General features: G+C 40.7%; 1 protein-coding gene across 1 annotated transcript in view; it reads left to right on the forward strand.

Annotated features, from left to right (window-relative positions):
* The window catches only part of GRIN3A (glutamate ionotropic receptor NMDA type subunit 3A), an 81,743-nt gene that overhangs the window by 39,206 nt on the left and 16,489 nt on the right, over window positions 1-26,048 (forward strand). Inside the window, exons 4-6 of the mRNA XM_026103013.2 lie at window positions 15,355-15,500; window positions 16,965-17,080; window positions 20,627-20,778. Coding sequence (XP_025958798.2) covers window positions 15,355-15,500; window positions 16,965-17,080; window positions 20,627-20,778 — 414 coding nt within the window. The remainder of the gene's footprint in view (window positions 1-15,354; window positions 15,501-16,964; window positions 17,081-20,626; window positions 20,779-26,048) is intronic.

A 26,048-nucleotide genomic window follows, 5' to 3' on the forward strand; every position in this document is an offset into this window, starting at 1 on the left:
TGTGCTTTTCAAAGTGTAAAAATCTTGTGGAGGGAAAGGGTCAAGGATTTGGGTTTGCCCATAGCAAATGACAAGTGGCTTCTGTATAAAGATTAAGGGTTAGGTTTCAGTTCTGAGGTTCCTTTGGCTCTGGTTGTTTAGATCAGTTAGATGATTTGAGTCATCGTGAGATCTACCCAAACAAAAGTGAATTATGAAGCCATAACCACTAATATTCTAGGTAGAATTTATAAGTATTTTATAAAGTAAGGAGAAAAAAGAAACATCTCAAGAACTGATCATTTATTTTGCTTTCATAAGTTGTATAAGTTGCTACAAGTGTCCCTCCAGACAGCAAAGGCCAGGTTCCACCTTGTATGTAAGTAAAAGTTTATGTGAACTTTTCATTCGAACTAATGACCACTCTGTTTTGATCTTGTGCTACAGCTTCTGACTAACCTCCTGCAGCATAGTCAAGATCTTTACCAGCAGAAATATTTTAAACAAAGAACAATACTTTCTATTGTTGGCCTAAAACACTCTAAAATTGGTGCATGCTTTATAGCAAATTATTAATAATGACCTGCCTCTCCCCTCAACAGAAAAATATCATAAACATTACATTGCTAACATCATCAATGTAAGCCTCAAAATTCCTGGAATAATGTACTTATTTTATTCAAAGCATTCTGATGAGCAAATGAGAGGCCAAATAGCTTTAAGCTGAATATCCCCAGTTCCAGACATATCCCTCTACTTCAGTCACTGCCTGAGCGACAATGATGACTTAGAAATGAGGTTACTCTACTACTCTTTGCCTGGGCATCCCCTAATCCACCAAATTTAATCACTTCAATTTATATCCTGTTTTTAATGCATCATTGTTGTGACCACACGCAGAATTCATAAGACAGGTTTGGGGGCATTTCTGCAATTGCAAGAAAATGAAATCGTTTTAAAGCCATACTGTAATGCTTTACCAGCAGGATACAAAATCAAGCACAGAATATTGCAGCATATCAAGTGCTACAAACAGAGGTCTTAGTCCTGAACTGAAACACTGACTACTCATGGCTTGGGCTTAACAGCCTCAATGATCCCATTAAATTAGTGGAATTAGTGGCACTTCCTGGGTAGCCACTTCACTGCTTCATAGAGTATGTTGGGCTTAACCCAGAGGTAGCTACCAATATCTCATGTGGGAGTTATACGAGGTAGACTTTATGGAAAAGAATGGCCTGCTATAACATGAACTGCAGGAACAGTTTCATATATTTCATTCACACATCTGCCACAGAAGTCTTACTCTGTAAGAATAGTTAGAGCTGAAAATGTACTAACTGCTTCTCACACAGAACTTGAGCTCTGTTTTTTCAAAAGTCTCTCCAAGATTGAAGGCTTGGGTTTAGAAAGTATTAGTGGCACAACAGTTGTCCATGCAGTGCTTTAGTTACTTATAATTATTTTTACATGATTTACAGATTTTATGTTGTTATGAGATCTGCTTACCTCTTTCCCTTCAGTAGTGGAGACTGTCATTTCAAAAGTATGTCAACCGGATGCAAAAATAATCTTTTTAATATTAATGCATTTTTAAACATTCTCCTGCTGCTTTCTACACAAATATGTGCTTGTACTGTGCTTCTGAAGTTTATTTAAAAAAAGAAGCCCAAAATAGATCAGCAACCTTCTCGAGGTGATGGAAGACACATCTAATTTCTTCAGGCTGGCAGCCACAAACGGTAAATCCCATCTGAGCTTGCAAACAGTCAGGAAGGAAAAGCAGGTTGGGAAAAATCAAAAAGGTTTTTTCAATATTAGGAACCTGGTATTTAAAGTCACTATTGCCCAGGAATATCTATGCTCTCTCTTCTGCTTGGAAAAAAAAAAAGTGTTAGGTATAGCCTGAATAAATAATATCTTCCTTGCTAGGAAGAGTCATGTTATCACAGTGAGGCTTAATTGACCATGCAATACCTTGTTTTAGCAATTGCTCAGTACAGCTCAGTGAAGGAATCATGGTCCTTCCATGTCACTAGATACTTGAAAGCACAACATTTTTGTCAGAAATTGAAAGAAGGTAAGTTGCATTACAACCACTAATCAGAAGAAAAAATGTAATGTGGAATTAGAGATCTCTCAGTTAGACTTTAAAATGCATTAACAATGTAGAACTAGAAGTAATGAATTATTGAAATATCAGCATGTCACTGAAAGGAGGAGTGGCCAGTGAGGCAAGAACTATTAATCAGAGCAGAAGGAAAACAATAGGAGGAAGGAGAATTAAGTTCTTGAAATAGGTCTTGATTTTGGGTGACTGTTTTCTGAGTTAGGTCTCCACAGTATCTTAACAAAAGTCATTAAAATCAAACTTCTGTGCTGTCCATCAAAGCTGGCTGCCCCATTTACTAGGTTTTCAACCCAAAATATCCCTCTGACAATGCTGAGAACAGAAAAGTATGCTATCTAATTTCCTCAGCACTGGCTGCTTCCAGTCCTTCCCACCACACTCATCAGTACTGAACTAAAGGATCTCCATTCAGTTTCACCATAGGGTAAAGCAAGGAGGAACATCAGGTATAACTTCCCAGGAAGCTCACATCTCAGAGGCAGACAGCCACAGCAGTCTGCCTGACTTATAAAAGTCTGGAAAAGTACCATTCTGCTCACATTTCAGGTGACTTTTTTACAGTAGGAGCTGAAACATATACGTAGGCAGCAAGTTGCAGAAATATTAAAGCAACGTCCTGACACCTTAAAATTCTGCTCTTGTAAGCTAAAGAACAATTTTGGGCCCTGGCATTTTTTCCCTTTTCTCTTTTTTAGTCTTTTGTGCCTTTTTTCACATTTTAGACCATAAGCTCTTTCCAGTGGAAACTGGTAAACATGGCTTTTGGGAAAGCAACATTGATTGAGCACATTCAGACTTCTGTTTAAGCACAAGAGGATAGCTACAGCATGAATGTTTACTCACATAAAAGTTGCAGAGGTGTCCTAATTCCCTCCGCTGAAGTGGCAGATAAGTTTCAAAGCTTGTTTGCAGATAGGGGGAAAACATTGTTTATCTTATTAAACATTGATTATCTTATGTTCCTTATATCCCTTCTCTTTTCTGAATCCCAGAAGCATATCTGAATCCTTCAACTAATGTCACATCTTTTGATGCACAAAAAATTTCCAGTATTCCTCATAGTCAGGCTGTTTGGAGAAACAGCTGCTCTTCTGTGTAAGTCCACTTCTTTGCAAAGTCAGTAATTCAGCCTATAAGCACGTCAACCAGCATACTGCTTTTGAACTGATCAGATAGTTTGTCCTACTGACCTGTAATGGCCTCTAAGACAGCCGGCATGGTTCCTGACCTCTCCCAAACCTGCTTATCACCTTGTTCATTTTATAGGTCCTTACTACTTTGATGATAACACAATGCTCAGTCATAGTTCAGAAAGCTGCTGTCCTTGAAAAAGCTGCTTTTGTCCTTCATGAGGGCTGATGCACATTTTCATGGTGGCAAGACTAGCTCACAATAAGCAACTCCTCAAAACAGAGCTGGTGCCAGAGCAGCACTTAGGTACTCAAATGGGGCCAGGTAAGCCTAAGACAGCTGGCCACTGCTGTCTTTCTCTTGATTGATAGCTGATGATTGCACTACAGATCTGCAGCAGCACACTGAGTACACAACCTTGTAGGCACAGGCTGAGCAGAGAAGGAGCATGTTGATAGGCAAGGGGCTCTGGGTACAAAAAGGAGAATTTACTACCATTCTGTGTCAGAAGCTGGCATAATTAGCCTTTATGACTATTGCCTCTTTTAGCCAGTCTTGTGACAAGTCCATGTATTTTACTTTTTAGTTTCCAGTATGTTTTCCATAAAGTGATACCATGTGTGTGTAAATGATATAGGTCTCAGTCCCACAGAAAGGAAAAAGAAGAGATTATTTTAAGTTACATGAGTAGTCCCACTGCCTTCCTTTTCCCAATTACAGGATCTTCCTGGGGAGGGGGTTTGCTCAGTGGCAAGTTCTTTGAAGTAGGGACTTTTCTTTCAGGCTTCTCATGGAAGATCATGTGTTGAAGATGCACCAGAAAAATCGGGAGCTTGTTGAGTAGGTCACATTATTTGAGGTGGAACAATTGTGGAAGCCCAGAGGAGAGAAGACACAATTCAAATATGCCAAGAGAAGAGCAACAGCAGAAACTGAAGAGGTGGACAGATTTTCCAGCGGGTGGTCCAACACCTGGCCTTTCTTTCTGCTGAAGGTGTAATTTTTTCAACATAATGAGCTTTTCAAGTGTAACATCCTACATCATCACTGCTGTGACAGCTGTGAGCTTTTCTTTGCCATCTTTAGGATCTGCTTTAGCATCTGTGTGTGTTAATTTAGTATGGTAATATTTTAATTTGTCTGGATCACTTTGCCTTCAAAACACCCCTTGAGCCTGGCAAAGGTGCTCTCCACATTGTATTTTGACAGCAAATACTGATCCTACTGAGACTCCTTTAATGAAAAGAGCTAGGCCTATGAATCCCACCATCAGCAATTTCACTGCATTATCTCACCAAACTTTACCTTCGTGGGAGAGGTAGGCACATCTGGCTGTGATTCCTCTGTTTAAGACAGTTACTTTAGGATGAGAGCACTCAAGCTATTCCCTGATAGTGCCTACTCCTCTCCACCATGCACAATGGTGCAGTAGCATGGCCAGCATCAGCGTCACACAAACGTTATAGCAGCCCTGAGGAACACACTGCAGACACCCACAGTCATCTGGTGAGACCTATCCTAAAAGTCCTTTCAATAGCTTTGGTGTGCTTTGGATTTCATCCTCAGAAGTCTCTTATTTTCTGCTGAAAATCTTTTCTAACCCACTGTCTGATATGACATCAGAATGCCTGCTCTTATGTGCTGTCTGTCTTTTTTATTGCAAAACTAATCAGGCAAGATGTTTCTAACCGGGATTCTGTTGTTCAGGATTTCAATCCTTACAATCACCCAGAATTTTATTTCTTTAAAATTAAAACAAATTCTTTAATATCTCACATTTCTTTAAAATGTGATGCTGCAAATTCTTATTTCTGATTTATGAAAACATCAGTTAATTTAGAGGCTTTAAGGCCATGATTATATCAAACTTCCTATTTCATGTACATGTAGTATTAAAACATTTCAAGAATACTAACTGGCAGATAACTGCAGTTCAGCTTCAGAAATACCAAATCACAGAAAAAGAAAGGTCAAGCTTGCTCATAGGCCTTTTTCATAGTCAGAAGTATGATCCAAATACCACTGTGTTTAATGAGATTTTCTCTCCAGCTCAGTGAGCTTCAGACTGCAACCCTAACTGTTGTGTCTTTATTGATAAATTTTTCTTCTGAAAAAAAAAAGGAAGTGTTTTAAGAATTACAATACAGAAAAAGCTTTTCAAAGTTGAAATGGTAGCTGTACCTATTTCACGCCATGGTCTTTCAGTGCAACAAGCGATGATGAATCATTATAAAGAGTGCTACTTGCACTTCTATGTATTAAATATATAATTTAATAACATTCACTTAAATATGCATTACATGCATCAAATTGTTTGTCAAAAACCAAGCAAAGAACTCATTGAGGTTAACAGGAATCTTCTCATTGCTCCCATGGGGTTTTGCAGGAGTCTTTTTTTTTTCTACAATTACAAGAAGTTGCCTGCAATATCTATAGGACATACATTTCTCTGCAGGACTTTATTGGACACGGGAAGGTCATGACTTACAGCATCACAGCCTGCTAATCAGTATGTGGTGCCTTTCTGAGTATTAATGAGTTAGTGAAGGATTTGAACTTAGAGAACTTTAATCTCCTGTAGACCAAAATGAAAAAAAAACCTAAAACAAAAGAGAAATTAAGCATTAAATTGAGGTGGCAGAATAAAGAATAGACTTTTCAGAGTAATCTTATATAGATATGAAAGACACCTGCAACTTATAGAGGTGAAAGCATGACTTGTTTAGCTTCTCCATCACCTCATGAAGGCTTTCTTGTAAAGTTATGTTTTGGAGGCTCAGGATCTGAATAGTTTGGATTTTTGTCATTCTAATATCCATCTTGTCACAGTTCACTGCACTGCTCTACAAATCTAATTTCTTTTTCCACTGAGACACAGGTTTTAGTGTCTTCCTGCCAACGATCATGCTTTTGGTATCTTTGCATATTACCCCCTGCTGCTCTGGGTCTTCATCTACATGAAATGGCTTGTGCTGTCACCTGCTGTCTTAGCAGCTCTTTACCCTGCTCTGCTAATTGCTTGATCCAAAGCATGTAGGGGCAGGGGTGGGAGGGAAGAAATCCTGCTGTCTTCATTGTGCTTGGTGTAGGTCATGCAGGTTGTTCTTTCAGCACCAGAAGGAATTAATGTGTTTTAATATTTTTCCAGCTGTCTCCACATCTGTTTTTTTACTCTTGAGTGCAGTACACCTATATGTCATGTCATTTAAAAATGACCTCCAGAAATAGCAACTGCATCATAGATGGAGTTCAGCCTTACAAGAAGTAATGCAAGTAGAAACTATGAGGAGAGGTGCTGCGGGAATAACTGGCAGAAAGGAACAGATAGAGGAGAACATGAATAATGTTGATCTTATCCTCTGACATATTGAAGATCATTGTAGAGCTGACTTAGTAGCATTACGGAAATTTATTATTGTTCACAAAGGTCATAGCTATTTTGATCAACAAATACACACCTGGATACTAGCCTGGCTTTGCTTTCTGATGATTCAAGCCCTCAGTGAGCTCCAGCAGTGCTGGAGTTTCGGGTGCCAAGAGGTCAGGCTTTCTGGAAAAACGGAGTTCTCATTAAGTACAATAAGATCTGACTGAATACCAGGTACAGTCAAATACAGTTTCTCCGTCTTTTACTGTGCAAGAGGACAAGTCATATAAATGAGCCCCTTATTTTTCTTGTAAATTTTGTGCTTAACATGTGATTCACTGTGTTTAAAATTAATTCCAAAAGCACACAAATAACATTTAGTTACAAGGTTGGATCTATCAGCAGCTAAGGAACACTGGTGCAAAGTCCCTATCATTCACCTTCATTTGATGCTTTTCAAGCAAAAGCCAGTAGCGGATAACATATTTGAGAAATCAGGATTGTGCTGATGTAAATTTTCACAGTCTGCAATTAAAAAGCTCTAAGTCCCCAAGGACAACATGCTAATCACATTATATTCACCCTAGTAAATAGTGACCTACTTGCAACATGAAACTGTTGTCTCTTCCTTTCCTGGAAAACACAGAGCACTATCTTTGCTTCACAGCTTTAGGCAGAGTCACCCCAGAGGACTGGGCTTAACAGATTCCCGTGGAACCTGGTTCTGCACTAGTAGGAACCAGTCCCTTCCCCTTCTCCTGTTTAACTCCATGATCTTCTGAATGAGAAAACTGGCCAAGGGCTTCAGCTCCATTTGAAGCCCCATTTTTCTGGTTACTAGTACAAGTCTGATCACTAACTGAACCATGTATCATCTAACTAGGTTATGCAGGCAAGGGAAAAAAAGCACCACACGGCCAGGGGCTGGCAGCACGGGCCTGATCAACCAGCATAAGTTTGTAAGACATTCTGAAATGAGATTATTTTGAATCATTTGGTGTCAAGGAAGCTGCCTACACTATATGCTACCATAATGTTAGGTTTCCCCCTCCGCCATCCAATTGATTTTAGACAATATTCTTCTCTGCCTTTTCTTCAGCAAACCCGAGACCCCAGAAGGAAGGCAGAGAGGGACTGTTCAACCAGCAGTCTCCCTTGTCATTTTGGTAGATTATGCAAGTATTAAGCCAAACAGCCCTCACTCCTGATTTGAAAAGGACTTCATCTATCTCAAAGCAATATTAGCCCCATTTTACAGGTAGGAAGAAAAAGAATACAGTAGGTAAGTGGCTCCATCTAGAGCATTTTTATGGGTGCTTTGTGCTAAGGTACAACCAGAACCAGTGATCTATTGCCCATTGAGAATTACATTCCTTTCTTCTTCCCCCTAAATTTGCCTCCTTTGCCTACAACTATTTACACTTAGTACCTTGCAGTTTTCAGCTCTGCAATCTAGCAGAATAACTCCCAGCTCGAAGATCCCTCTGTCCAGGAAACTCTTAAGTGCTACTGAGGAGAGATAAACACACCCTTACACTGATATTCGCAAGAGTTCTGTTCTTGTGGAGCTTTTTGCTCTAGGGCACTGCCCAGAAACCTAACCAACAGAGTAATCCTGATAAATTAACACCTGCCATAGAGCAGTTTTATCCCTTAGCAATAGGGTTTCTGCAGCACACAGAGGAGTAGAGCAGCTCTTATAATTAATTCTTTGCACTCGCACTGGGAGTGTCAGTAAAGAGAGTTTATGTTTTTAAACAGAGGCCTAAATAACACTTTATTTTCATATATACTCAGGATAATGGAAAATAAACTCTTAGCACTGACCTGTGCATTGGTTTCCAGATTAAAGCTGCCCATAGACCTCAGTGCAGCTGTAAAGATATATGACAATTAATAACCTCTCTGAGCTGGATTCAAAGTGACGAGATTTTAACAAAGTCAGACATTACCCTGGCAAGCCAAGAGTCAGCTCTACTGACACTTTTTGAAATAAAGAAGTGAAAGTGGACTTTCAGATCTATCCTGCATGCACCAGCTCTTGGAGACCCTGGAACATCTCCACATCCCCATCCTGAATACATGGGATAGTTTCTGAACAAAGCCTCCACTTGCAGTTCAGCTGTGAATTTTCGTCTTCTAAAATTTGAAATTCATGTGTTTCACTATGAATAATTTTCATTTCTTTCATCTTCCTCCCCACCCCATAAATATTCACTAGAGTCAGTTTTCAAAACCCCTTGCAGATAGACTGGGGAAAGCTCCTGAACAGAGTTCTATATTGTTGGTTTTCTGTTTTGTTTTATTTTGTTTTTTCCCCTGAAACTTAGTTCAGTGTTAGCAACTCTACTTCTTTTATTTGTGGGTCAGGACAAATCTATTAGCAGCTAGACAACCACTTGAACGTATTAGCTACATGAGGCAAGATAAAATACTATTGCTTCATATGCCAAAGATGGAAGACTCATTGCAAAACAGCAGATCTCTAAAAGCCTGTCAATCCCTCACAGCAAAGCCAAACACTTAATGCCAGCACCCTCCAGAGGTTAACAGTTGAAAGTGAACATTTGTTCAAGATGCTGCAGCAAGTGGCAGAAATTGTGTTGTCATTAATAACGATTCTGCCGCTATATGAGATGTCCATTAAGCACTACACTTGGTGTTATACCACGTAACAAGCAATATCTTGTGGTGGAGCTATAGAAATCTTTCCATAATAATTTTTTCTCAGGAGCTGCTGAAAAAGTTAGGAAAGCTATTCCAGCCACTGTCCTCCTTTTTATGCCTTATTAAAATTTAAAAGCAGTATTGTAGATGGTGGTAAAAGCTGAATCCTTGTTAACTCTGCAGAAGTCACTGCAAGATGCCGTCACTGACACTGCGGCTCCACTGAAAAGTAGCCCTTTTCTCATTTCCATCATCAGATAATTCATGGAAATGGAAGGTCGTGTATTTTTGGAAGGGAAAGGCTAACTGAATGAATGATGAAATCATGTTAATGATTTGAGCAGCAGATTAGAAATCGAGTTCCAGAAGCATTTCTCCTCCAACCAGCTATCAAGGCGCACAAAACATTCCTTGAAGCAGATTCAGTGAGGCAGCTACTGTATCCCATCAATCAAGTACTGGGAAAGCATTTGCTAGACTTAAATCACTAATAGGTACATTAATCTCAGCTGCATATAGAAATTAGCCATAATTTTACTTTAGCAACAATCACTCAGTGTTGAACCTTGCTTACATCTTCACAGTCCCCTGCAAGCTCAAACTCCACTTGAGCAGAAGGAAGCAAAGCCAAACCATGTTTCAGCAGGTGCCCCAGCTTGTTCATGCTTGCGAACAAGCCCTATCATGTGGACACCCCACAGTGCTTCACATCTTAAGTAGTCTTGAGACAGCACAGTATCTCCTGCTTCAGTGACTAGTTTCTATTAATGTTGTCAGGAATATAGTGGAGGCATTGCAATCACCTTTTCCCTCTATTTTTTCCCCTTCATTCACATATACACATACAAACATTAGTTACTCAGGAGAACCATGTAGGCATGACACAGAATTTCCACAAGAAAAATATGGTCTTTGCACTGGGTAGTTTTTCTCACCATATTTTGTACCCTACCTTTCTGAAGCTGAGACCATATATTCATTATATTTATGTCATGAAAATCTAGGGTTCCTGCACACTGCAAGGATACCCATGAAACCGAATGTAATGTAAACCACAATGATATTAGATATAGTAACCAACCTAAGAGGGGAAAAGGTCTTCAAGCAAAATCCTCTGTCCTTGTAGCACTAAAAGTTCATACAGAAGTCAGATCCTGCTATAAAGATCGCATACCCCAATAGTCAACCTTTGGACTATGTCAGAGTTATCTCCTGGCAGCATCTCATGGATGTGTGGTTTTAAATCCCAACTTGCATAGGCCATTTTTATGCATAAGTCTTTTGAAGTCTGAGTCTAAGTGGCACTGGATGATGCCACTGGATGCAATGGTGACAGTGTTAATACATATTAACCTCTCACCACATTACATAAACTGGAATATGCCGAGTAATGTAAAATCCCTGACATTTAGGATTTTATTTTTCTGTGTTTCTGCTCCTGTGGTTTTATCACACTGGTATTTTCACGCATAATTGGCACCCCAAGTCATAGATTTATGCACACACCCAATTCTTCTCAACATCTCCTTTCCAAATGAAACACAAGTTCTCCAGTTCCCACTCAGCAGATGTTTTAACAACAGAATACAGAAACCAGGAAGATCTAGGAGTGAGGTGTCAAGCCAAGAGAACTGGTAGCTGCAGTACTCACTTTTGGTAGTTCGCACCACAAATATCATTTGTCTAGTAGCACAATGTTATATGAAGTACAGATGACTCTGAGAAATCCCAAAGCTTTTGCTGGCACCTTCAGAGACGCTGGATGTTCTGCAGTGCTCTTGACTTTCCTTAGATGCTAGACCTCCCTTCCTCAGTGCTCAAATGACCCTTTTTAAGAGATACCGTGATCATTTCACTCCCTCAGCACTTCAAGTCATTACTATTACCCCTGCTTTGGATATCTTGTATTCTTACATGAGACTTCTCCTTACAAATACCAGCATAGCCCACATGTTCTGCAGTAGATGCAATCCTTAGAGGTCACAGGTGCAGCACTAATACCCCATTCCAGAAACTCTATTCATTTCCAGAGCTCTTTAGCCCTTCTCCTGCACCTCCATCCTGCCCTTCCCTGCAGCATTTCCTCAGCCTCCCTTCTGAGAGCTCTGTCTCCACCAAAAGGAGGGTCATTTCCTCTTCCCAAACTGTTTGGTCCCTGGCCTGTGCAGGCAAGATCCTTTGGTCTCAACATTTCACAGCCCTGGTTCTGCATTTCAGGAAGATAATCACTCAGTCCCCTGCATCCCTCTGCTGCAAAGGCTGTCACGACCATCTCTTCCCTTTCAAGTTTGGTCCCTACACAAAACTAGATCCAAATGAGAGGCTACCATGTGCCTCATTTGACTTCATGGGTAACAGCCATCTCACAATAGATGCTTTTAAAAATTTGGGATGCACCTAGGTAGTACAGCCATTTTATGATCAACATCAGTGCTACAGAGGTAAAACTCAGTCCCTGACTGATACCCAGTATTTGAGCTGCAGAAATGCTATATATAGCCTCTGGGAATGACAGATGTGCTTTACATACAACTTTATAGTACTGACACTATTTGCAAGAATACACTCTTTAGGAGTGCTCTGGTTTGAAAGGCTTCAAACTGGTCCTCTCCTTCTCAGTTTTCAGTAGAGACGCAGGCGTGCATTTTTCTGGTAGGGGTGGGCATGTGCGAGCTCACCGGCCAGCCCAGCCATGGGGTGTCAGCTGGGGCTGCACTGCCCTTGGATGCTCCCCTTCACACCCTCAGCGCTCCCGCAGCTCCAACTGTGCAGGTTGCAGCTTGCTGCAGCGCAGTGGCCTTGCTGGTTTTTCACTAAAAGCTAATGAGCCCCATGCTCTGCAACAGGGCTTGACACCCGTGCACTTCATGGGTGAGGCTGCTTGGAAGCATGCAGAGTTAGCTTACTGGCTGAGGAGGTATTACATTGAGGAGCAATGACCCTTTTAAAAAATGAATGAGTGATTTCCTTTGCTCCCAGGCCTTCAAAGGGAGGTCTGGCAGTTGGAGAGATGAATAAAGAAGGATATATCATCTGTAACCATAACCATCTTTATAGCTTGTTCTATGAATTATCAAGCAGGATCCTCTCTGTCTCCTGAAGAGCATGAAAGCCTGTCTCTAGGCCAAAGCAAACCTTGTTCTTTTCATCTCTTACAGCCGTAGATAGCTGAATTTGGAGGGACCTTGTAAGTTTATCTAAGCTGAATGCCAAGAAAGCTCATGTCACATCCTGGAGATGAATCTGCAGCTTTCGCATTCATTTATATTTAATCATTCTTGCATCACCAGCAAATCTCCAGGTATTGTACAGACACAAGAAGTGTCGACAGCTCCCTGTGCCTGTTAACTGCTTTGTGATGGTTATTCACTTTTCAGTCTGACTAGACTTCAAATGAGAAGAAAACACAATAGAGTATACCCAGAGGCATGATCTTCACATTCTAAAAATGCCTGTAATTTTGGCTTCTTCACAACGGTTTCTTCTCAGTAAGACAGCCTCGATATTCACTATTATTGATTACGAAAATAAGTAATATATGTTTCCCCAAATCACCAGCTAAAAAGAAAAAATCAGTTCCTGAATCTTCAGATTCAAACCTCTGTCTAGATTTTGATTTCTCAGAGTTAAGTCTTTTAAGGGTTTCTCTGTAACCCTCGGCATTAGCATTCTAAATTATAAGGAATCAGAGAGATTCTTTCAACACAGGACTCTAGTATGTAAGAAACAAAAAAGAAACAGGAAGGATAAATATAAAGAGACAACTAATGCAAGACTCAGACGAAGACTGTGAAATTTAGCCATAGTATAGGGATGCAAATATTTGAAGTTTCTAGTTTGTCACAGAATCTTCTCAAAAGAGGACCATATAAAGTAAGAAAGCAACACTAACAAATGAAGGATCTTGTTTCCATACTGAAATTTTTACCTGCCATTGAAGCAAGTAACCCCTAGGAGCGTTGGTAGGTTAGCAGGTGAAGGAAGTGCAGTTAGTCCATTATCTGGTTTTGGCAGGATTTTGCACTGTTAAGCTGTTCCATATAGCCGCAAGCAAGCTTTTTCTTCGTTGGGATATGCAGCAGTAAGACGAAAACAGACGTCACCAAAAACATATAGGTTTAGAACAATATTAAGATTTATCCTTCACAGACAGAATCAAGAGTCATCAAATACAAAGTTGCAGACATGTTATTATGCTTAGGAAAAAGTGTAGATTACCAGAAGCAGGAAGAGCATAGGGAGGAAGGGATCAGTCTATAACTTTCCCACACACACTTTACAAGACTTCCCTCCAGACATCTGCTGTTGCTAGAGATAGGATACTAGCCCAGATGGACTTTTGATCTAATACATATTCCAATGCTGTCACCATTTGCGGTGAAATTTGATTTTGTACCCAACACAAACCACAGCCTGACCAGTCCCCAGTGAAGTTCTCAGCATGAGAAATGCACAGAGAAGCACTTAACTTTTCTTGCCTTCCTCATACAGACGTAAAAATTTATCTAGATTTAGACACTGGGACAAGTCTTGAGTGAAGGATGCCTTCCAGGGAAGCCTGTAGATCAGATGTTGTACTGCAATTGACGCCACCAATTGTAGGTCGCAAAGGTTACAACAAAAGCATATGCTGACTTGGGAGGCAGCAGTACAGTTCAGTGTTCAGACCTAGTGATTTTTTTTGGTCCCTCCACTGAAACTGCCAATAAATAAACCTAAATAATTAGTGCTAAATATGGTGACAAGTACATTGGGATGTGGAGTGCACAGAGCCCATTCCAAGCTCATTCTCTAACCAGGCTATCTTGAATGTCTCAAGACTAGACATAGGTTTAGACTGGCAGCATTGTGCTGGAAGGCTTCACAATGCCTTCACAATGTTAATTCACCACTTTGCTGTTTATATCTTTGGCACTTAAATGCTACTTCCACACTTCCAGGCAAGAACATTTCCCTCTGCACCCACAGTCCATCTGGCACCATGTGTATGATGGCGAGATGCTAACAGAGGCACACCCCGCACCACAGATCCCATGGTCACCCAGAGCAAGACACCCCAAAAAACACTGCCAAGACTCCCTCCACACCTACACACTTGCATTTACCTGCAGGTCTCACTCATGCATTTCAACACAGGAACCAGGCCAGCAGAGCACAATGTGGAAAGCATGTGCCCATCTTATAGATAAAAACTACCAGAAATATAGGATATTAATTGATTCCAGGGCATCAAAATACCATCCAAAACACCTCGTTCTGTTCCTTGACAGACTGAAGCAGATGACCGTGGGTTTGTGCCCTACTTCTATATTCCTGTAACAGCTGGAGATATTCTTTCTTCCATGGGGTCAATGAGGAAAGGGGTGGGAAAGATCTTCTGGGTGGCTCTGTAATGCCCTACACTCTGTTTTACATAGATGATAATGCAGGGGGCTAAATGGACCAGCAGACCACTTTTCTGTTCGGTCTTCACCGAGGGGGATATTCTTTCTCCTTCTTGCTGCCAGGGGATATTTTTCATTGTCCACAACCATGCAGACCTTAGTTTCTCTGCGGAGAATGACAGCAAAGACAGCAGTGGTCTGTGACATGTTTTCTAGGCTTCTAGAAATGAAATGGTGATGTTATCCCTCTGCAGAAGAGTAAATTACACCCTTAGAGAGTCAATAAACTCTATTCAGCCAAAACAAGCTCAGGCTATACTGGGTCTTTTACTGGATTCCCAGGGCCACAAGCAGCGGGTCTGGGCAAAAACTAGACTTGTCCTGACACTTCCTCAATCCTTGGTTTTAAGACAAACAAGACAACGAAGCACCTAGATGTGGGTGTTCTGGATGTGTCAAGGGAAATGTTTTTCACATTGTTAAGAAGACCCTAAGAGTACACTAACAAGCTAATCAGGGACCTGATAGGTCTTTGCAAGCTGTTTCTCTGATATGGAAAGCTGGCTGCAGGAAAATGTTGGCTGCAGGTCTATGAATGCTGATGATTTTTGATAGATATCTTCCACATGTAAGACCAAAATACGAGCTGTGAAGGAGACAAATGACTCTGTTAATCTATATTTTCATCTCCATAGCTCCACCACCCATCCCAAGGCTTTCGCTTCGGAACCGTGCGAGAAAGCAGTGCAGAAGATTACGTGAGGCAAAGCTTCCCAGAGATGCACGAGTACATGAGGCGGTACAATGTCCCAGCAACCCCAGATGGAGTAGCAAACCTAAAGTGAGCCTCCGCACGCAACAGCAGAACAGACCCTTGACCAGAGCTCAGCAGCACTGAGATGATGATGAGTTTCCCACTTGCAGTGTCATTAAATAGGCATTGAAAGCAGCATGGCAGATAGGAAAGAAAGCACATCATCACAGGGAGTAATGTTCATAGAGCTGACTGGCATAGCACCGGCTGGAGTGTTACCAAGGGAGGCAGTGCTTCACATTACCTGCTAGTGTGCCATCAAGCAGTGGAGAAGTAGAAATCCTGGCATATGTCTGTGTTTGGCAGTGTCTTTTTAGACAGTGAAATTCAGAAGAAATTCAGAAAAAAATTGCAGTCTGGACAAAAGCTGAGCATGAGGATTCTCAGCATCTCTGGCAAGCTCATAGTAGACAAGGTTTCTCAGAGAGAAACCTTAGAGCATTTGTCAATAAAATGAATAAAATCAGCATTAGACTGGTAAAAAGTGATAAACACCAAATCTTCTTGCTTTAGAGATTCATGATATCACTAGTTCAAAGACATTCATGTCTAACAATCTGCAGTTACAGAACTCATTCACTCTGCAAGGTGCTAATAGACTTGTAATAAGTCATTCATTTTACAGATAGGAGCTGTGTAACAGATGGTCTGAGAATTTTTTAATCAAAAGTTGTTTCCTGTTTACATATTTTTCTCAGACCCATCCTAATGATCATTAAGATACATGGCAGTTGGTAGTTCCTTATTCCCTTAAATCAGAATCATTTCTCAGCATCAGTGAAGTAATGCAACTTCACATCAGGAGAACAGGACACTTGAAGTGACAAGGGGAAAGGAGTAGTGTCCCTGGATCAGCAGAGAAAAGGCACTGCAAGTGTTTTGTTTTTTTTGTTTTAAAACACAATCAGTATATGCACGTGTGATAACCATAAATGGTTATGTTAGTAAATTTCAATCCTTCTGTGTCTGTGAAAACTTAACATAGAGGCAAGCTGATCTGGGTGCAGGCAATTAATTTACCACACATTATGGAGAAAGGAGGAGGAACGCCTTTGTGTGAGTTTTCCTCCTGCATTTTTGCATTAATAATCTTAACGTAAACCACGTGAAGAAAGCAAAACAGCGCAAGTTTGTGAACAGTTTTTCTCTTTTCATCTAATAAAGCCTTGTGCTACCATTCAATTGAGTTAAAGTCTAACATGTTGTACTGCTTTCCATCTTCCAGATGACGGGTATTTTTGTTTCCTTATCAGTGGGAGCAAAGTCCCACCTCTGCTGTTCTGCTTTAGATGCACAAAGTTCATATCCTTCATGCACAGTTCTTTTTTTTCAAAATATAAATCAGTTTTGCATTTAAAATAGCGGTCCCTGGTTGCTGTTTTCTTTAGGTAAGCTTCCAAAGAACTAGATAGATAAATGTTCAGTAAGTATCACTGAGCAGAATCTTCCCCTGTGAAGTGATTCTTTTTCTGACTTTGATCTTGAATACAGGAATGATCCAGAGAAACTTGATGCCTTCATCATGGATAAAGCACTCTTAGATTATGAGGTATCAATAGACGCTGACTGCAAGCTTCTAACTGTGGGAAAACCCTTCGCCATTGAAGGTAATAATCAGTTTTGTAGGATACTCCTCTATTTCTAATGTGCTACATTTGCTTTATGGTCATTTGGTATTCTCAGTGGGAAAATATAGGATAAATTGTGGATCCCTTAGAGCTTATGGTAAGCTTCTTGACAATGAAGCAGAACCAAGGTTTCACCGTTTTTTTGTGGTTTAAGTTTGAACTTCTAAATAATTTATACCATCCATTGCCATACTCCATACAGGAATTATTGCAGGTGTTCACAAGGTTCAGGTTTGGACAGAAATCCTTTGTTGTGGACACTGTCCAGAGTACAGACCACACAGCTCTCTGGCCAAAGACAGCAGTCTCAATTTTTCGTCTCAGCCAGTCTAACGTGGACAAACATACTGCTAGGCGTTGCCGAATCCAGCAGCACAGCAGAGCCAAAGCCCCAGGTGCCTCACGCAGGAAAACGGATCAAAATGGAGTTTAACAAGACACCAGGCCACAGTGGGCTGACCAGGCACAGGCATGGCCAGACCAGCACACTGACCTGCTTGCTGCCTGTTAACATGTGACTGGCCCTTTTGTCCCCTTATCCCTCCATTTTCCCATGCTTTCTCCTTGCCAAAGCACCGCGATCCCTCCCTTTCCCCACCTTTCCTGCTCCCCCAGGCTCCCCATAATCGTCCTCGCCCAGTCCCCAGTGCCGTTCCCACCCCTTGATGGTCCCATAGCCCTGGAGGCAGTAAGCCCGCGGTCCGCACGGCCACCCGGGCACCTCTGCCGCCGGCCCTGCAGGGTCACCGGGCCCCGGGCCGGGGGCTCCCCTGTGTGCAAGGGCACCCTTGGGGCTGCTGGGGCGGGCAGGAGTACCGGGGGTCCCCCCACCACTGTGCCCCCATGCGCCTTCACTGCACGGTGATGAGCCTGTAGTCACATAACCTAACACAGCATCACTTCTGGGAAGGACATCGTGGCTCGAGAGCTGCTAGATAGAGGGTGTGGGACTGGTGTGCACTGCACTAGTTATACCCACGGTTACAGTGGCAGCTGCAAGTTGTAGGCATGCACTTCAGCTGAGATTCGCCTGCAGCTGAGGAGCAAATTCCGTTCCTCCTTTTGCAGGAAAAGGCAGTGTGGATGGGTCCATGGGGCGTACAGAGAGATCACTGGGGAACCCTTGTCCCTTACAATCCCTGCTGTTGTGTTTCCCATGGATTATTTCTACACTAAACTGAGATAAGAATGGGAAACAGACAGGCATACTGGACATTGTCTAATGCTTTCAGGTCCACTTTCCCTCTGCTTACAGGGATGTTTTAAGTGTCTAAGACTACAAACCCCATGATGTACAGTTTTGGTTCAGTGAACAGGATCTAGTTAAAATTGTAAAAGAAAGTCCGTCCCCCAAACAAGTAGGAAGCACAGCCCATTTCACTACTCGCAGTGAAATAAAGTGGATCCTGAAACAAGGCTTGCTTTTTTCAGGGCTCACTTCCATTATTAATCTCTTCAAAATTCAGCAAAATATGTTCAGAGTGCCATTCTGCAGTTTCACTCTTATCCAGAGCAGATAAATATTGTTCCCTTTTCAAAGGTCAGATTAAGGTTCCTGCAGAAGCAGCAGCTAATTGAAAATAAAAAATAGAGCCTACTCCCGGTACTCCAACCATCCTGGCATATTAACAAAGACAGATCAGACAGGTTAAAAACAAGGGTTGTCTGAACCTGCCTCCAGCATGGGTGAAAACATTACCAGCTATTAGTCTTCAGGAATCACTTTCGTAGATGGTGAAAATGATTGAAGCTCATTCTTTCCTTCCCTCCAAGGGCAATCGCTCTGCTCCCTCCCCATCACACATTAAAAAAAGCTCCTTCGGAACAGTTCAGATGTGATTCAGGAAGGCAACATCCTAAATGAACGCCAGGGGAAGCTGAGCGTTTTAATCACTTCAACTACAAAAGTGACTAGCACTAAACATTTTGTAGAAACCTCCCTTTTACTATTCCTGAGCAGTGTCTCCCATTTGGATGCACACCAGAGACCTGAAAGCCATCCGTTTTCTTCTTCTTCTTCTTCTTCTTCTTCTTTTTTTTTTTTAACCAGAGAGGATAGACACACACAGAGAGAGCTGCTCATGCTGTGACACGATTTGCCTGTGGGTGCAGCATGTTTCATCATGCACATGTAACTCGATAAACTTTCCATTTCAGGAAGGTTAGCTGTACTGATGTAATCCACCAAATTCCACAACTTTGAATCAATTAAAGCAAATTTCAATACAGAAAAACAAAATGAAACCAAACCTGCATATTTTTACTGCATATTACGTGCATATTTTTTCTGCTTACTTTGTTGCACTCAACTTGCAGACACTTAAACATGATGAAAATGTAGTATTCACAAATTCCAGTTATGCCTTCTCTGAGGCCATCCCTTGATTTTTAGCAGGTGTATTCAGATAGAAATATAGGCACAATGCACAGATAGCAGCAAGAGAAAGTATCACTTTATAGGCACACATATCAAAAAAATCACTCTGCATCGTTGAAAAGTAAACCACTGAGCTGGAAAATGTACCACTAGTGTACATTTATGTTTCTCTTTTTTCCTTATTTCTGTTCGGATTTTGTTGTTGTTTTGTTTTGTGAAGGAAACAGACTGAAATTCTGAGTTCTGAATCGAAAGCAAAAACAAAAATCCACAGTACTGAGTGGGCTAGAAAGGAAATTCTGCAGGTAGCTGGCAGGATGCCTCTGCTTGCAACTACATGTGTTACAGGCACAAATGGTATTTGTTTTTCTAGAATCAAAATCCAACCTCTGTTTTGAAGTGTAATACAGCACCTTTATAGTTACTGAATCTACTTTCATTTACACTAAGTAAGTCCTTTACTATCACTATGAAGTGGTAAAAGACCACATAGTGGCTAAAAACTGTATTTATTACTATCTGAAGGGCCATGTCACTGCCAGAGCAGAATTGAATGAATGGAAATTACAGCCCCTGGGTTTTAAATTGCTGTGTGATAGCAACACAGACAGCTCCCATATACATATACAAGAACACTTTTCATCAGAAAATGTGCATGGTGGAAAGAATATGTCGCCTCTGCCACTACAAGCATATGCACTGTTCTAACAAAACAGTGAAAAAAGGAATCACAAATTTACTCAACATTAAGGTTCTTCTGCATTGCTAAAACAATGTAAAAAGAAAAAAGGACCTACGATAAAGGCGTAAAAAAGGTTGTGTTTCTAGATATAAGATAGAAGATTTATGCAAATATCCCCACCTTAAGTTTCTGAACCTCTAATTTCACTTATTACTCTTGTGGCCTTAATCGTTTTTAATTTACATATTCTGTTTGTATTAGGATAGTTTGCAATGCAAAAAATCTCATCTCAGCATTTTCAGTCCACAGTAAGCAAATATTTACCTTTGAACTGGCTTTCTGAAGCAGAATCAACCTGCCAAGCCAACTCGACCTGCCACACTGGTAGCTGGTACTTGAAAGGAACATACTTTAGCAAAAAGCAGACAAATTAAGAAAGAGTTGATTGTACTGTTTCTCCTTCCAGGATACGGCATTGGCCTTCCCCCCAACTCTCCGCTCACCTCAAACATCTCGGAGCTGATCAGCCAGTACAAGTCCCATGGCTTCATGGACGTTCTGCACGACAAGTGGTACAAGGTTGTTCCGTGCGGGAAAAGAAGTTTTGCTGTCACTGAGGTAAGTGATGAACAGTCAGTCACAGAACTGAAGATGCTGAGGGTTTGCTCAAGTTGCTCATTCTTCCCATCTCACAAGATATTCACAATGTGCAACAGACATAAAAGCCTGACAAGGAAGGGCTGCATTTCAGGGGAAGCACTAAACTTCAGGAGCTGCAGTCACTAAGCCTGGCAGCATTTGGATCAGAGCACCGGAATAACGGCAACAAGATTACGTTGCTAAGTTAGGCTGGCCGTGCACGCTTTGGAGCACTTCTGCAAAAAAATGTGGTGTAATGTTGCATGAAAAAACAAAAAGAAAAGAAAAACAAGGATTGCTGCATTCTTGTCATGAGTGATTTCTCACACTGCACCGCAAGTCTAACAGATTCCACTCAGTTATGTGGATCACCATCTACAGAGTCTGTCAGTGATGCTGCACTGTCTCACACTAGATCTGCATCTAAAATAGCTAACACAAAGAATGACAGGAGCAAGAGAAGCAGAGATAGTGGGAATTAAGCACATCCCAAATTGTTACCAGTAATTATGACCATTTCCTTACATGGGTAGCAGCTAATTGTCCCAAAAATAGAATTTTAGCCTAAAAAAGGTCCAGTAATACATTGTTCTAAGAAGAGATAAGCAGCAGTTCTCAGACCTTAGTAAAACTACAGGAAATGGAAGCAAATCTCCATGGGTGCTGGTACTGGTATTAAATTGGAGGAGTTTTGTCAACATGGCACTTGAAGATGTGGGCCACTATTTACGAGAAAAAGACTGAATAGCAGTTTTTACCAAGTTCCCAGGATTGACAGTTAAAAGAAGATAAAGTATTGAGGAATCAAATGACTGAGCATGCTTGCAGTTTAGAACATATGCTGCTCTATTATTTAGTGCAACCTGTTCCAAAAGACGTGTTACATATGCTCACTGATACAAAACATGTATTTGGAAGTGTGCTATTTCCTCTTCATGGCAGATTCAGCTAAATACCAAATCAACCCTTGATTTTCCCTAAGAAAGTGGAAGCATAATCATAATCCCCCAAAACAGAATCCCAGTTTCCTAGAAGTCCGGCTCCCGTTCTTTAGTAGTCATCTGAACCTCTTGTCTGCAAACCTCTCATTGCCGACTGAATCACTAGAAAACTTGCACTTTCTAGAGATCAGACTAAGCAAAAACTTCAACTGCTTTAGTACATAGGGTGTTTGAGTATTTCTGCATCTCCTTTTATTTTTTTAATTTTTAATTTTTTCATTAGCATCCTCTCAATATGAAGCAAGTTATATTTTAACATCAGACATTTGCAGAAGAAAATGTAATTTATTTAGTTTTATGATTCTTCAGTTGAACAATTGAATCATTCTTGAATCAACTGAATGATTCTTGAATTGAAGACACAGTTAAAGAAAAATGCATATGGTCATGACCGTTTCTAATCCAGCTTATTAGAAAATTATATTATCATTTAAAAGGACAGATATCAGGGAATTTTCTTTTTAATGTAGTTTACATATCTGTTCCTGACAACAACTTCATTTGATGACCTCTTGTTACTCTACGTTTTAACACATTCTTTTGAATTAAATCTCATGAAAATTACCAGATGGTAATGGAAACTAATTACCGCAATTGTCTTAAAACTAAGAACTCTCTTACAGCAGAGGCAAACTTACCTTGTTAGTGATTCCCCAGTGAAACATTTAAATGGCTTATTAAGTCTGTGCATTTTAAATAGGGCAAAGAGGTCAGAAATACACCTGACAAGTATCTTTTGAAATAATCCTCTGTCATGACAAGGCAGGGCACCATTTGTTTTGAATCGAAATGTGAGCTTGCATTAAGTGTGAAGCTGTAACAAGAAGCCTCATGAAAATTACCTTCCTCTACAGTTTATAGGCTTTAATCACATATAAGTGTAGCTTTACAGTTGTTTCTGTCACTTCTATTTATGTGTGATACCCATATCCAGAAGCCTGACCATAGCATCCCCCAAAAAGATGTCTGATATTTCAATTCAATGTGTCAGGGGCATAAATGCTTATGATCACATTAGCAATACCTAAACAGACTCAGTGTAAAAGTTTGGAGAACACTCCAAGTCGAAGCCTTTGCCTTTTCCTTGCGTCTTTCCTCTTAAATGCCTACATAATCTCCCACACTGATACAGACTCAGGCCCCCTCCACTGCAAACATACTGTTACCACCAAGACTTTTACCTCTTTTTCCTGCTTCTCCTCTTCTTACCATCCTTATACATAGATTCAAGCAAAAGCTTACACCTAGGAAGTGCTGATGCTACCCAACTCCCTTGATGCCAGATACTAGAATTAAATCAGAGCCTGGTGAAAACTTCATGAGGGCAAAGTGCTCAGAAAGCTACAATCATAAAACCCCTTCCATTGTGGAAGGCAAGAAAGATACCTGTGATCCCTAAGACCTTAGGAGTCTCTGGAGCAGCTGATCTAGTCCAGCATTATGCAGCTTTTAACTTCGGAAACAGATGTACAATTAAAAAAACCATTCCTCCATATCACATGGCCTAGATCATGTCACCATCATGTGGCTTCTTTGCTTATATCTAGAAAAAGAAAACTTCCAAAGGTTACAGCAATCCAGACAACAGGAAGACAGATAGCTCACGTATATACAGACCTGAGAATGAAGGCCATTAGATCTGCAATGCCTTCACGTGCATCATCATGTGTGGATAAGGAAGTGCGAGGCAGGTGAGGCATAAGGAGCTTCCTCTGATCATCAGTATCCTAACTCCACTAGCTCTATTCTACAGCTGTCCCAGTGTAGCTAGAGAAATATCTAACCATGGAATCAATTTTAAACATCTTCCAGTTAAAAATTATGGTTCTATTTAGTACTTTATTTCTCCCAAAACATGTATTTGCTCCTGTCTGCCTTACACTATCAAAATTGCCTTGAGAATCTTGAAACTTTTTCTAAAATAGAAAATACAGTAACAGAGAAAATAAGCCCTGTCTGGGCAAACTGCAGAAGATGTATTATAAAACTAGTCTCTTTGTGAAGAAAATAAAATATGAGTAATGATATAACAAACCTTGCATTCAAATCAGAGAGAACAATATGGTAAGCAGCATGTCGTTTTTTACAGTTACTCTTCTAAAAGCCCCTGCAAATTAAAATTAGAAGGAAAGACTATATAATTTTTCCTGCACAACCATTGCTAATATTTTATCTCTGATGCAAAACTAATTCTTTCACTTTCCTAAATTTTCATTAGCTCCTCTGGGCTCAGTGATGCAATACTGAAAGACATTGTTTCACAGGTGAACCCTATACTTCCCTCACTGTGATCAAGGTATGAAAAAACAATTACATTGTTAAAAGATTAAAAGACTCCTCAAGGTCTGCCAAGAAAGGGAGAAAAGGCAGGGGAAAGAAATGCTCTAGTCTAAAAAAAAATGTTTTGTCACATGCACAGTCCTAGGGCTTTCTATTTTTCTGAATGTTCAATGACATGAGGTTTCTAGCGTGCAGTCACAGCTGAAGCCATGCTGTGCTTTTAAGGAACTGTCTTTTGAGTGAAACATCAATGTGATGGTCAAAAAGGAGGCTAGATCTAGATACTTTTGGTCTGGTTGTCTGACTGTAGTCCTTACTTCATCTTCAATTTTGTTAACCCAACATGCAGAGCTGAGTTTTCCTCCAGAGGCCAGTGTCCAACAAGCTAGATAAGGTGACTAGAAACAGAGTCTTTGAACCAATCCCTCACTTATTCAAAGGCATGATGAAATTGGAAAGAAAGAGCAGAAACAAGAAAACAACTAATAGCCTCACTCTTTTCCAGTGCTTTATTCTTTCTCTGCTAGTATGGGGTAAGCTCTACTAAGTTCAGACCTCCCTTTTCCTGAATTTCCTACCCCTGCTTCATTCCCCCTGAGCATCCCCCATCTCCACCCACTCCTTCTCTAGGCCAAGAACTTGCCAGTTCTAGAGTTTGCAGCTTCACAGGTGGGACAAATCTGCTACCCTAAATGGGGCCAAACAGGGGACACTCCCTAAAGCATAGCTTCCCCATCATTTCTGCAAGAACTGCTGGAATTATTCTTGGTGTTATCTTTGTGATCTATTTGTGTCCTTTGCACTTTTACAGTCCAGAAATCTCCTTTCTTTAGCTCCCTGCAGTAAGTCATGAAAACATTGAACAGATTCTCTGAGGTATGGACAACGATCAACAGTAGCAGACAATTCTCTCATTTTCAGAAAAGTCTCAGCCTCTAAGTGGGAGGTTATTCGTGTTGATTATATACCAAACTAAGACCCAACAATTGCCTTGAGATAGATGGAGTAAGGCTTTGTATTTTTCTACTTCTTTTTGATAAATTTGGCTTGTGATGCATTGCACCTGTCAACCAAGAGTAATGACTTAAAAATGGGAATACACATGGGTGAAATATTGACCAGCATAGCCTTTAAATGTATGAAATATCTATCTTCCTGTTCTGTCATTTCTTTTTTAGGCTGTACTTGATTCCCATATGTCTGCCACTCCTGTCTTTTGAGATTAATTTTTCTTTAGATTTATTTCGAGATTCTTCTTCCTATTCATCATTCTTTTCAAATCTTACACAGGGAAGTAGTATTTCCTATGGCAGACCTCACTACTGGCTCCTTCCATCTTTGTCTCTATCTGGCAGCAATTTGCTCATTCTGAACTGCATTTGAAAACAGAGTTGTCTTGGAAAGGCATGATCTAGACTGGGACTGGAAAATTTTCAGTGTCCCCTCAAGCTGAGAAACCAAATTAAGATAGGGGTCTGAAGGTGCAGAGATCAGCAGGGCTTCACCCCACTGTTTTCTGTGAATGTCTGCAGCAAAAACACTTGTTCGAGGTGCTTCACTCTGACCACAACGCATCAGGTCATTCATGGGGGATTAACCTACCATGAACTTGGATGAATTGCTACGCTGAATTGCACATTACCCTCCCCACCACAAGTAATTGTTGGTAGTGGTGGTTATTCTTGTTGACTGTTACTCAATAGCAATTATCACTTGAACAATCTTGATTTAAAATTGTCATAGTCTAGTCTCAATGGAATTTCTTTGTTGCAAATTTGCTACGCTTCTATTTAGGGCAGAGCATCGAGCAGGAGGGAAGTGGGGTATGCAGACTTATAGTTGCATGTATTACATCCAGACCTAACCAGTGTGCTCCAAGATTTTCAATCTGCATACAATATACTTAGCCCTCCCTCTGCCCCACTGTTACTCTTGCTGATGAATAACTGCCGTGTCAGCAAGAACTAG

The sequence above is a fragment of the Dromaius novaehollandiae genome, chromosome Z (assembly GCF_036370855.1).
Source record: "Dromaius novaehollandiae isolate bDroNov1 chromosome Z, bDroNov1.hap1, whole genome shotgun sequence".
Lineage (NCBI taxonomy): Eukaryota > Metazoa > Chordata > Aves > Casuariiformes > Dromaiidae > Dromaius > Dromaius novaehollandiae.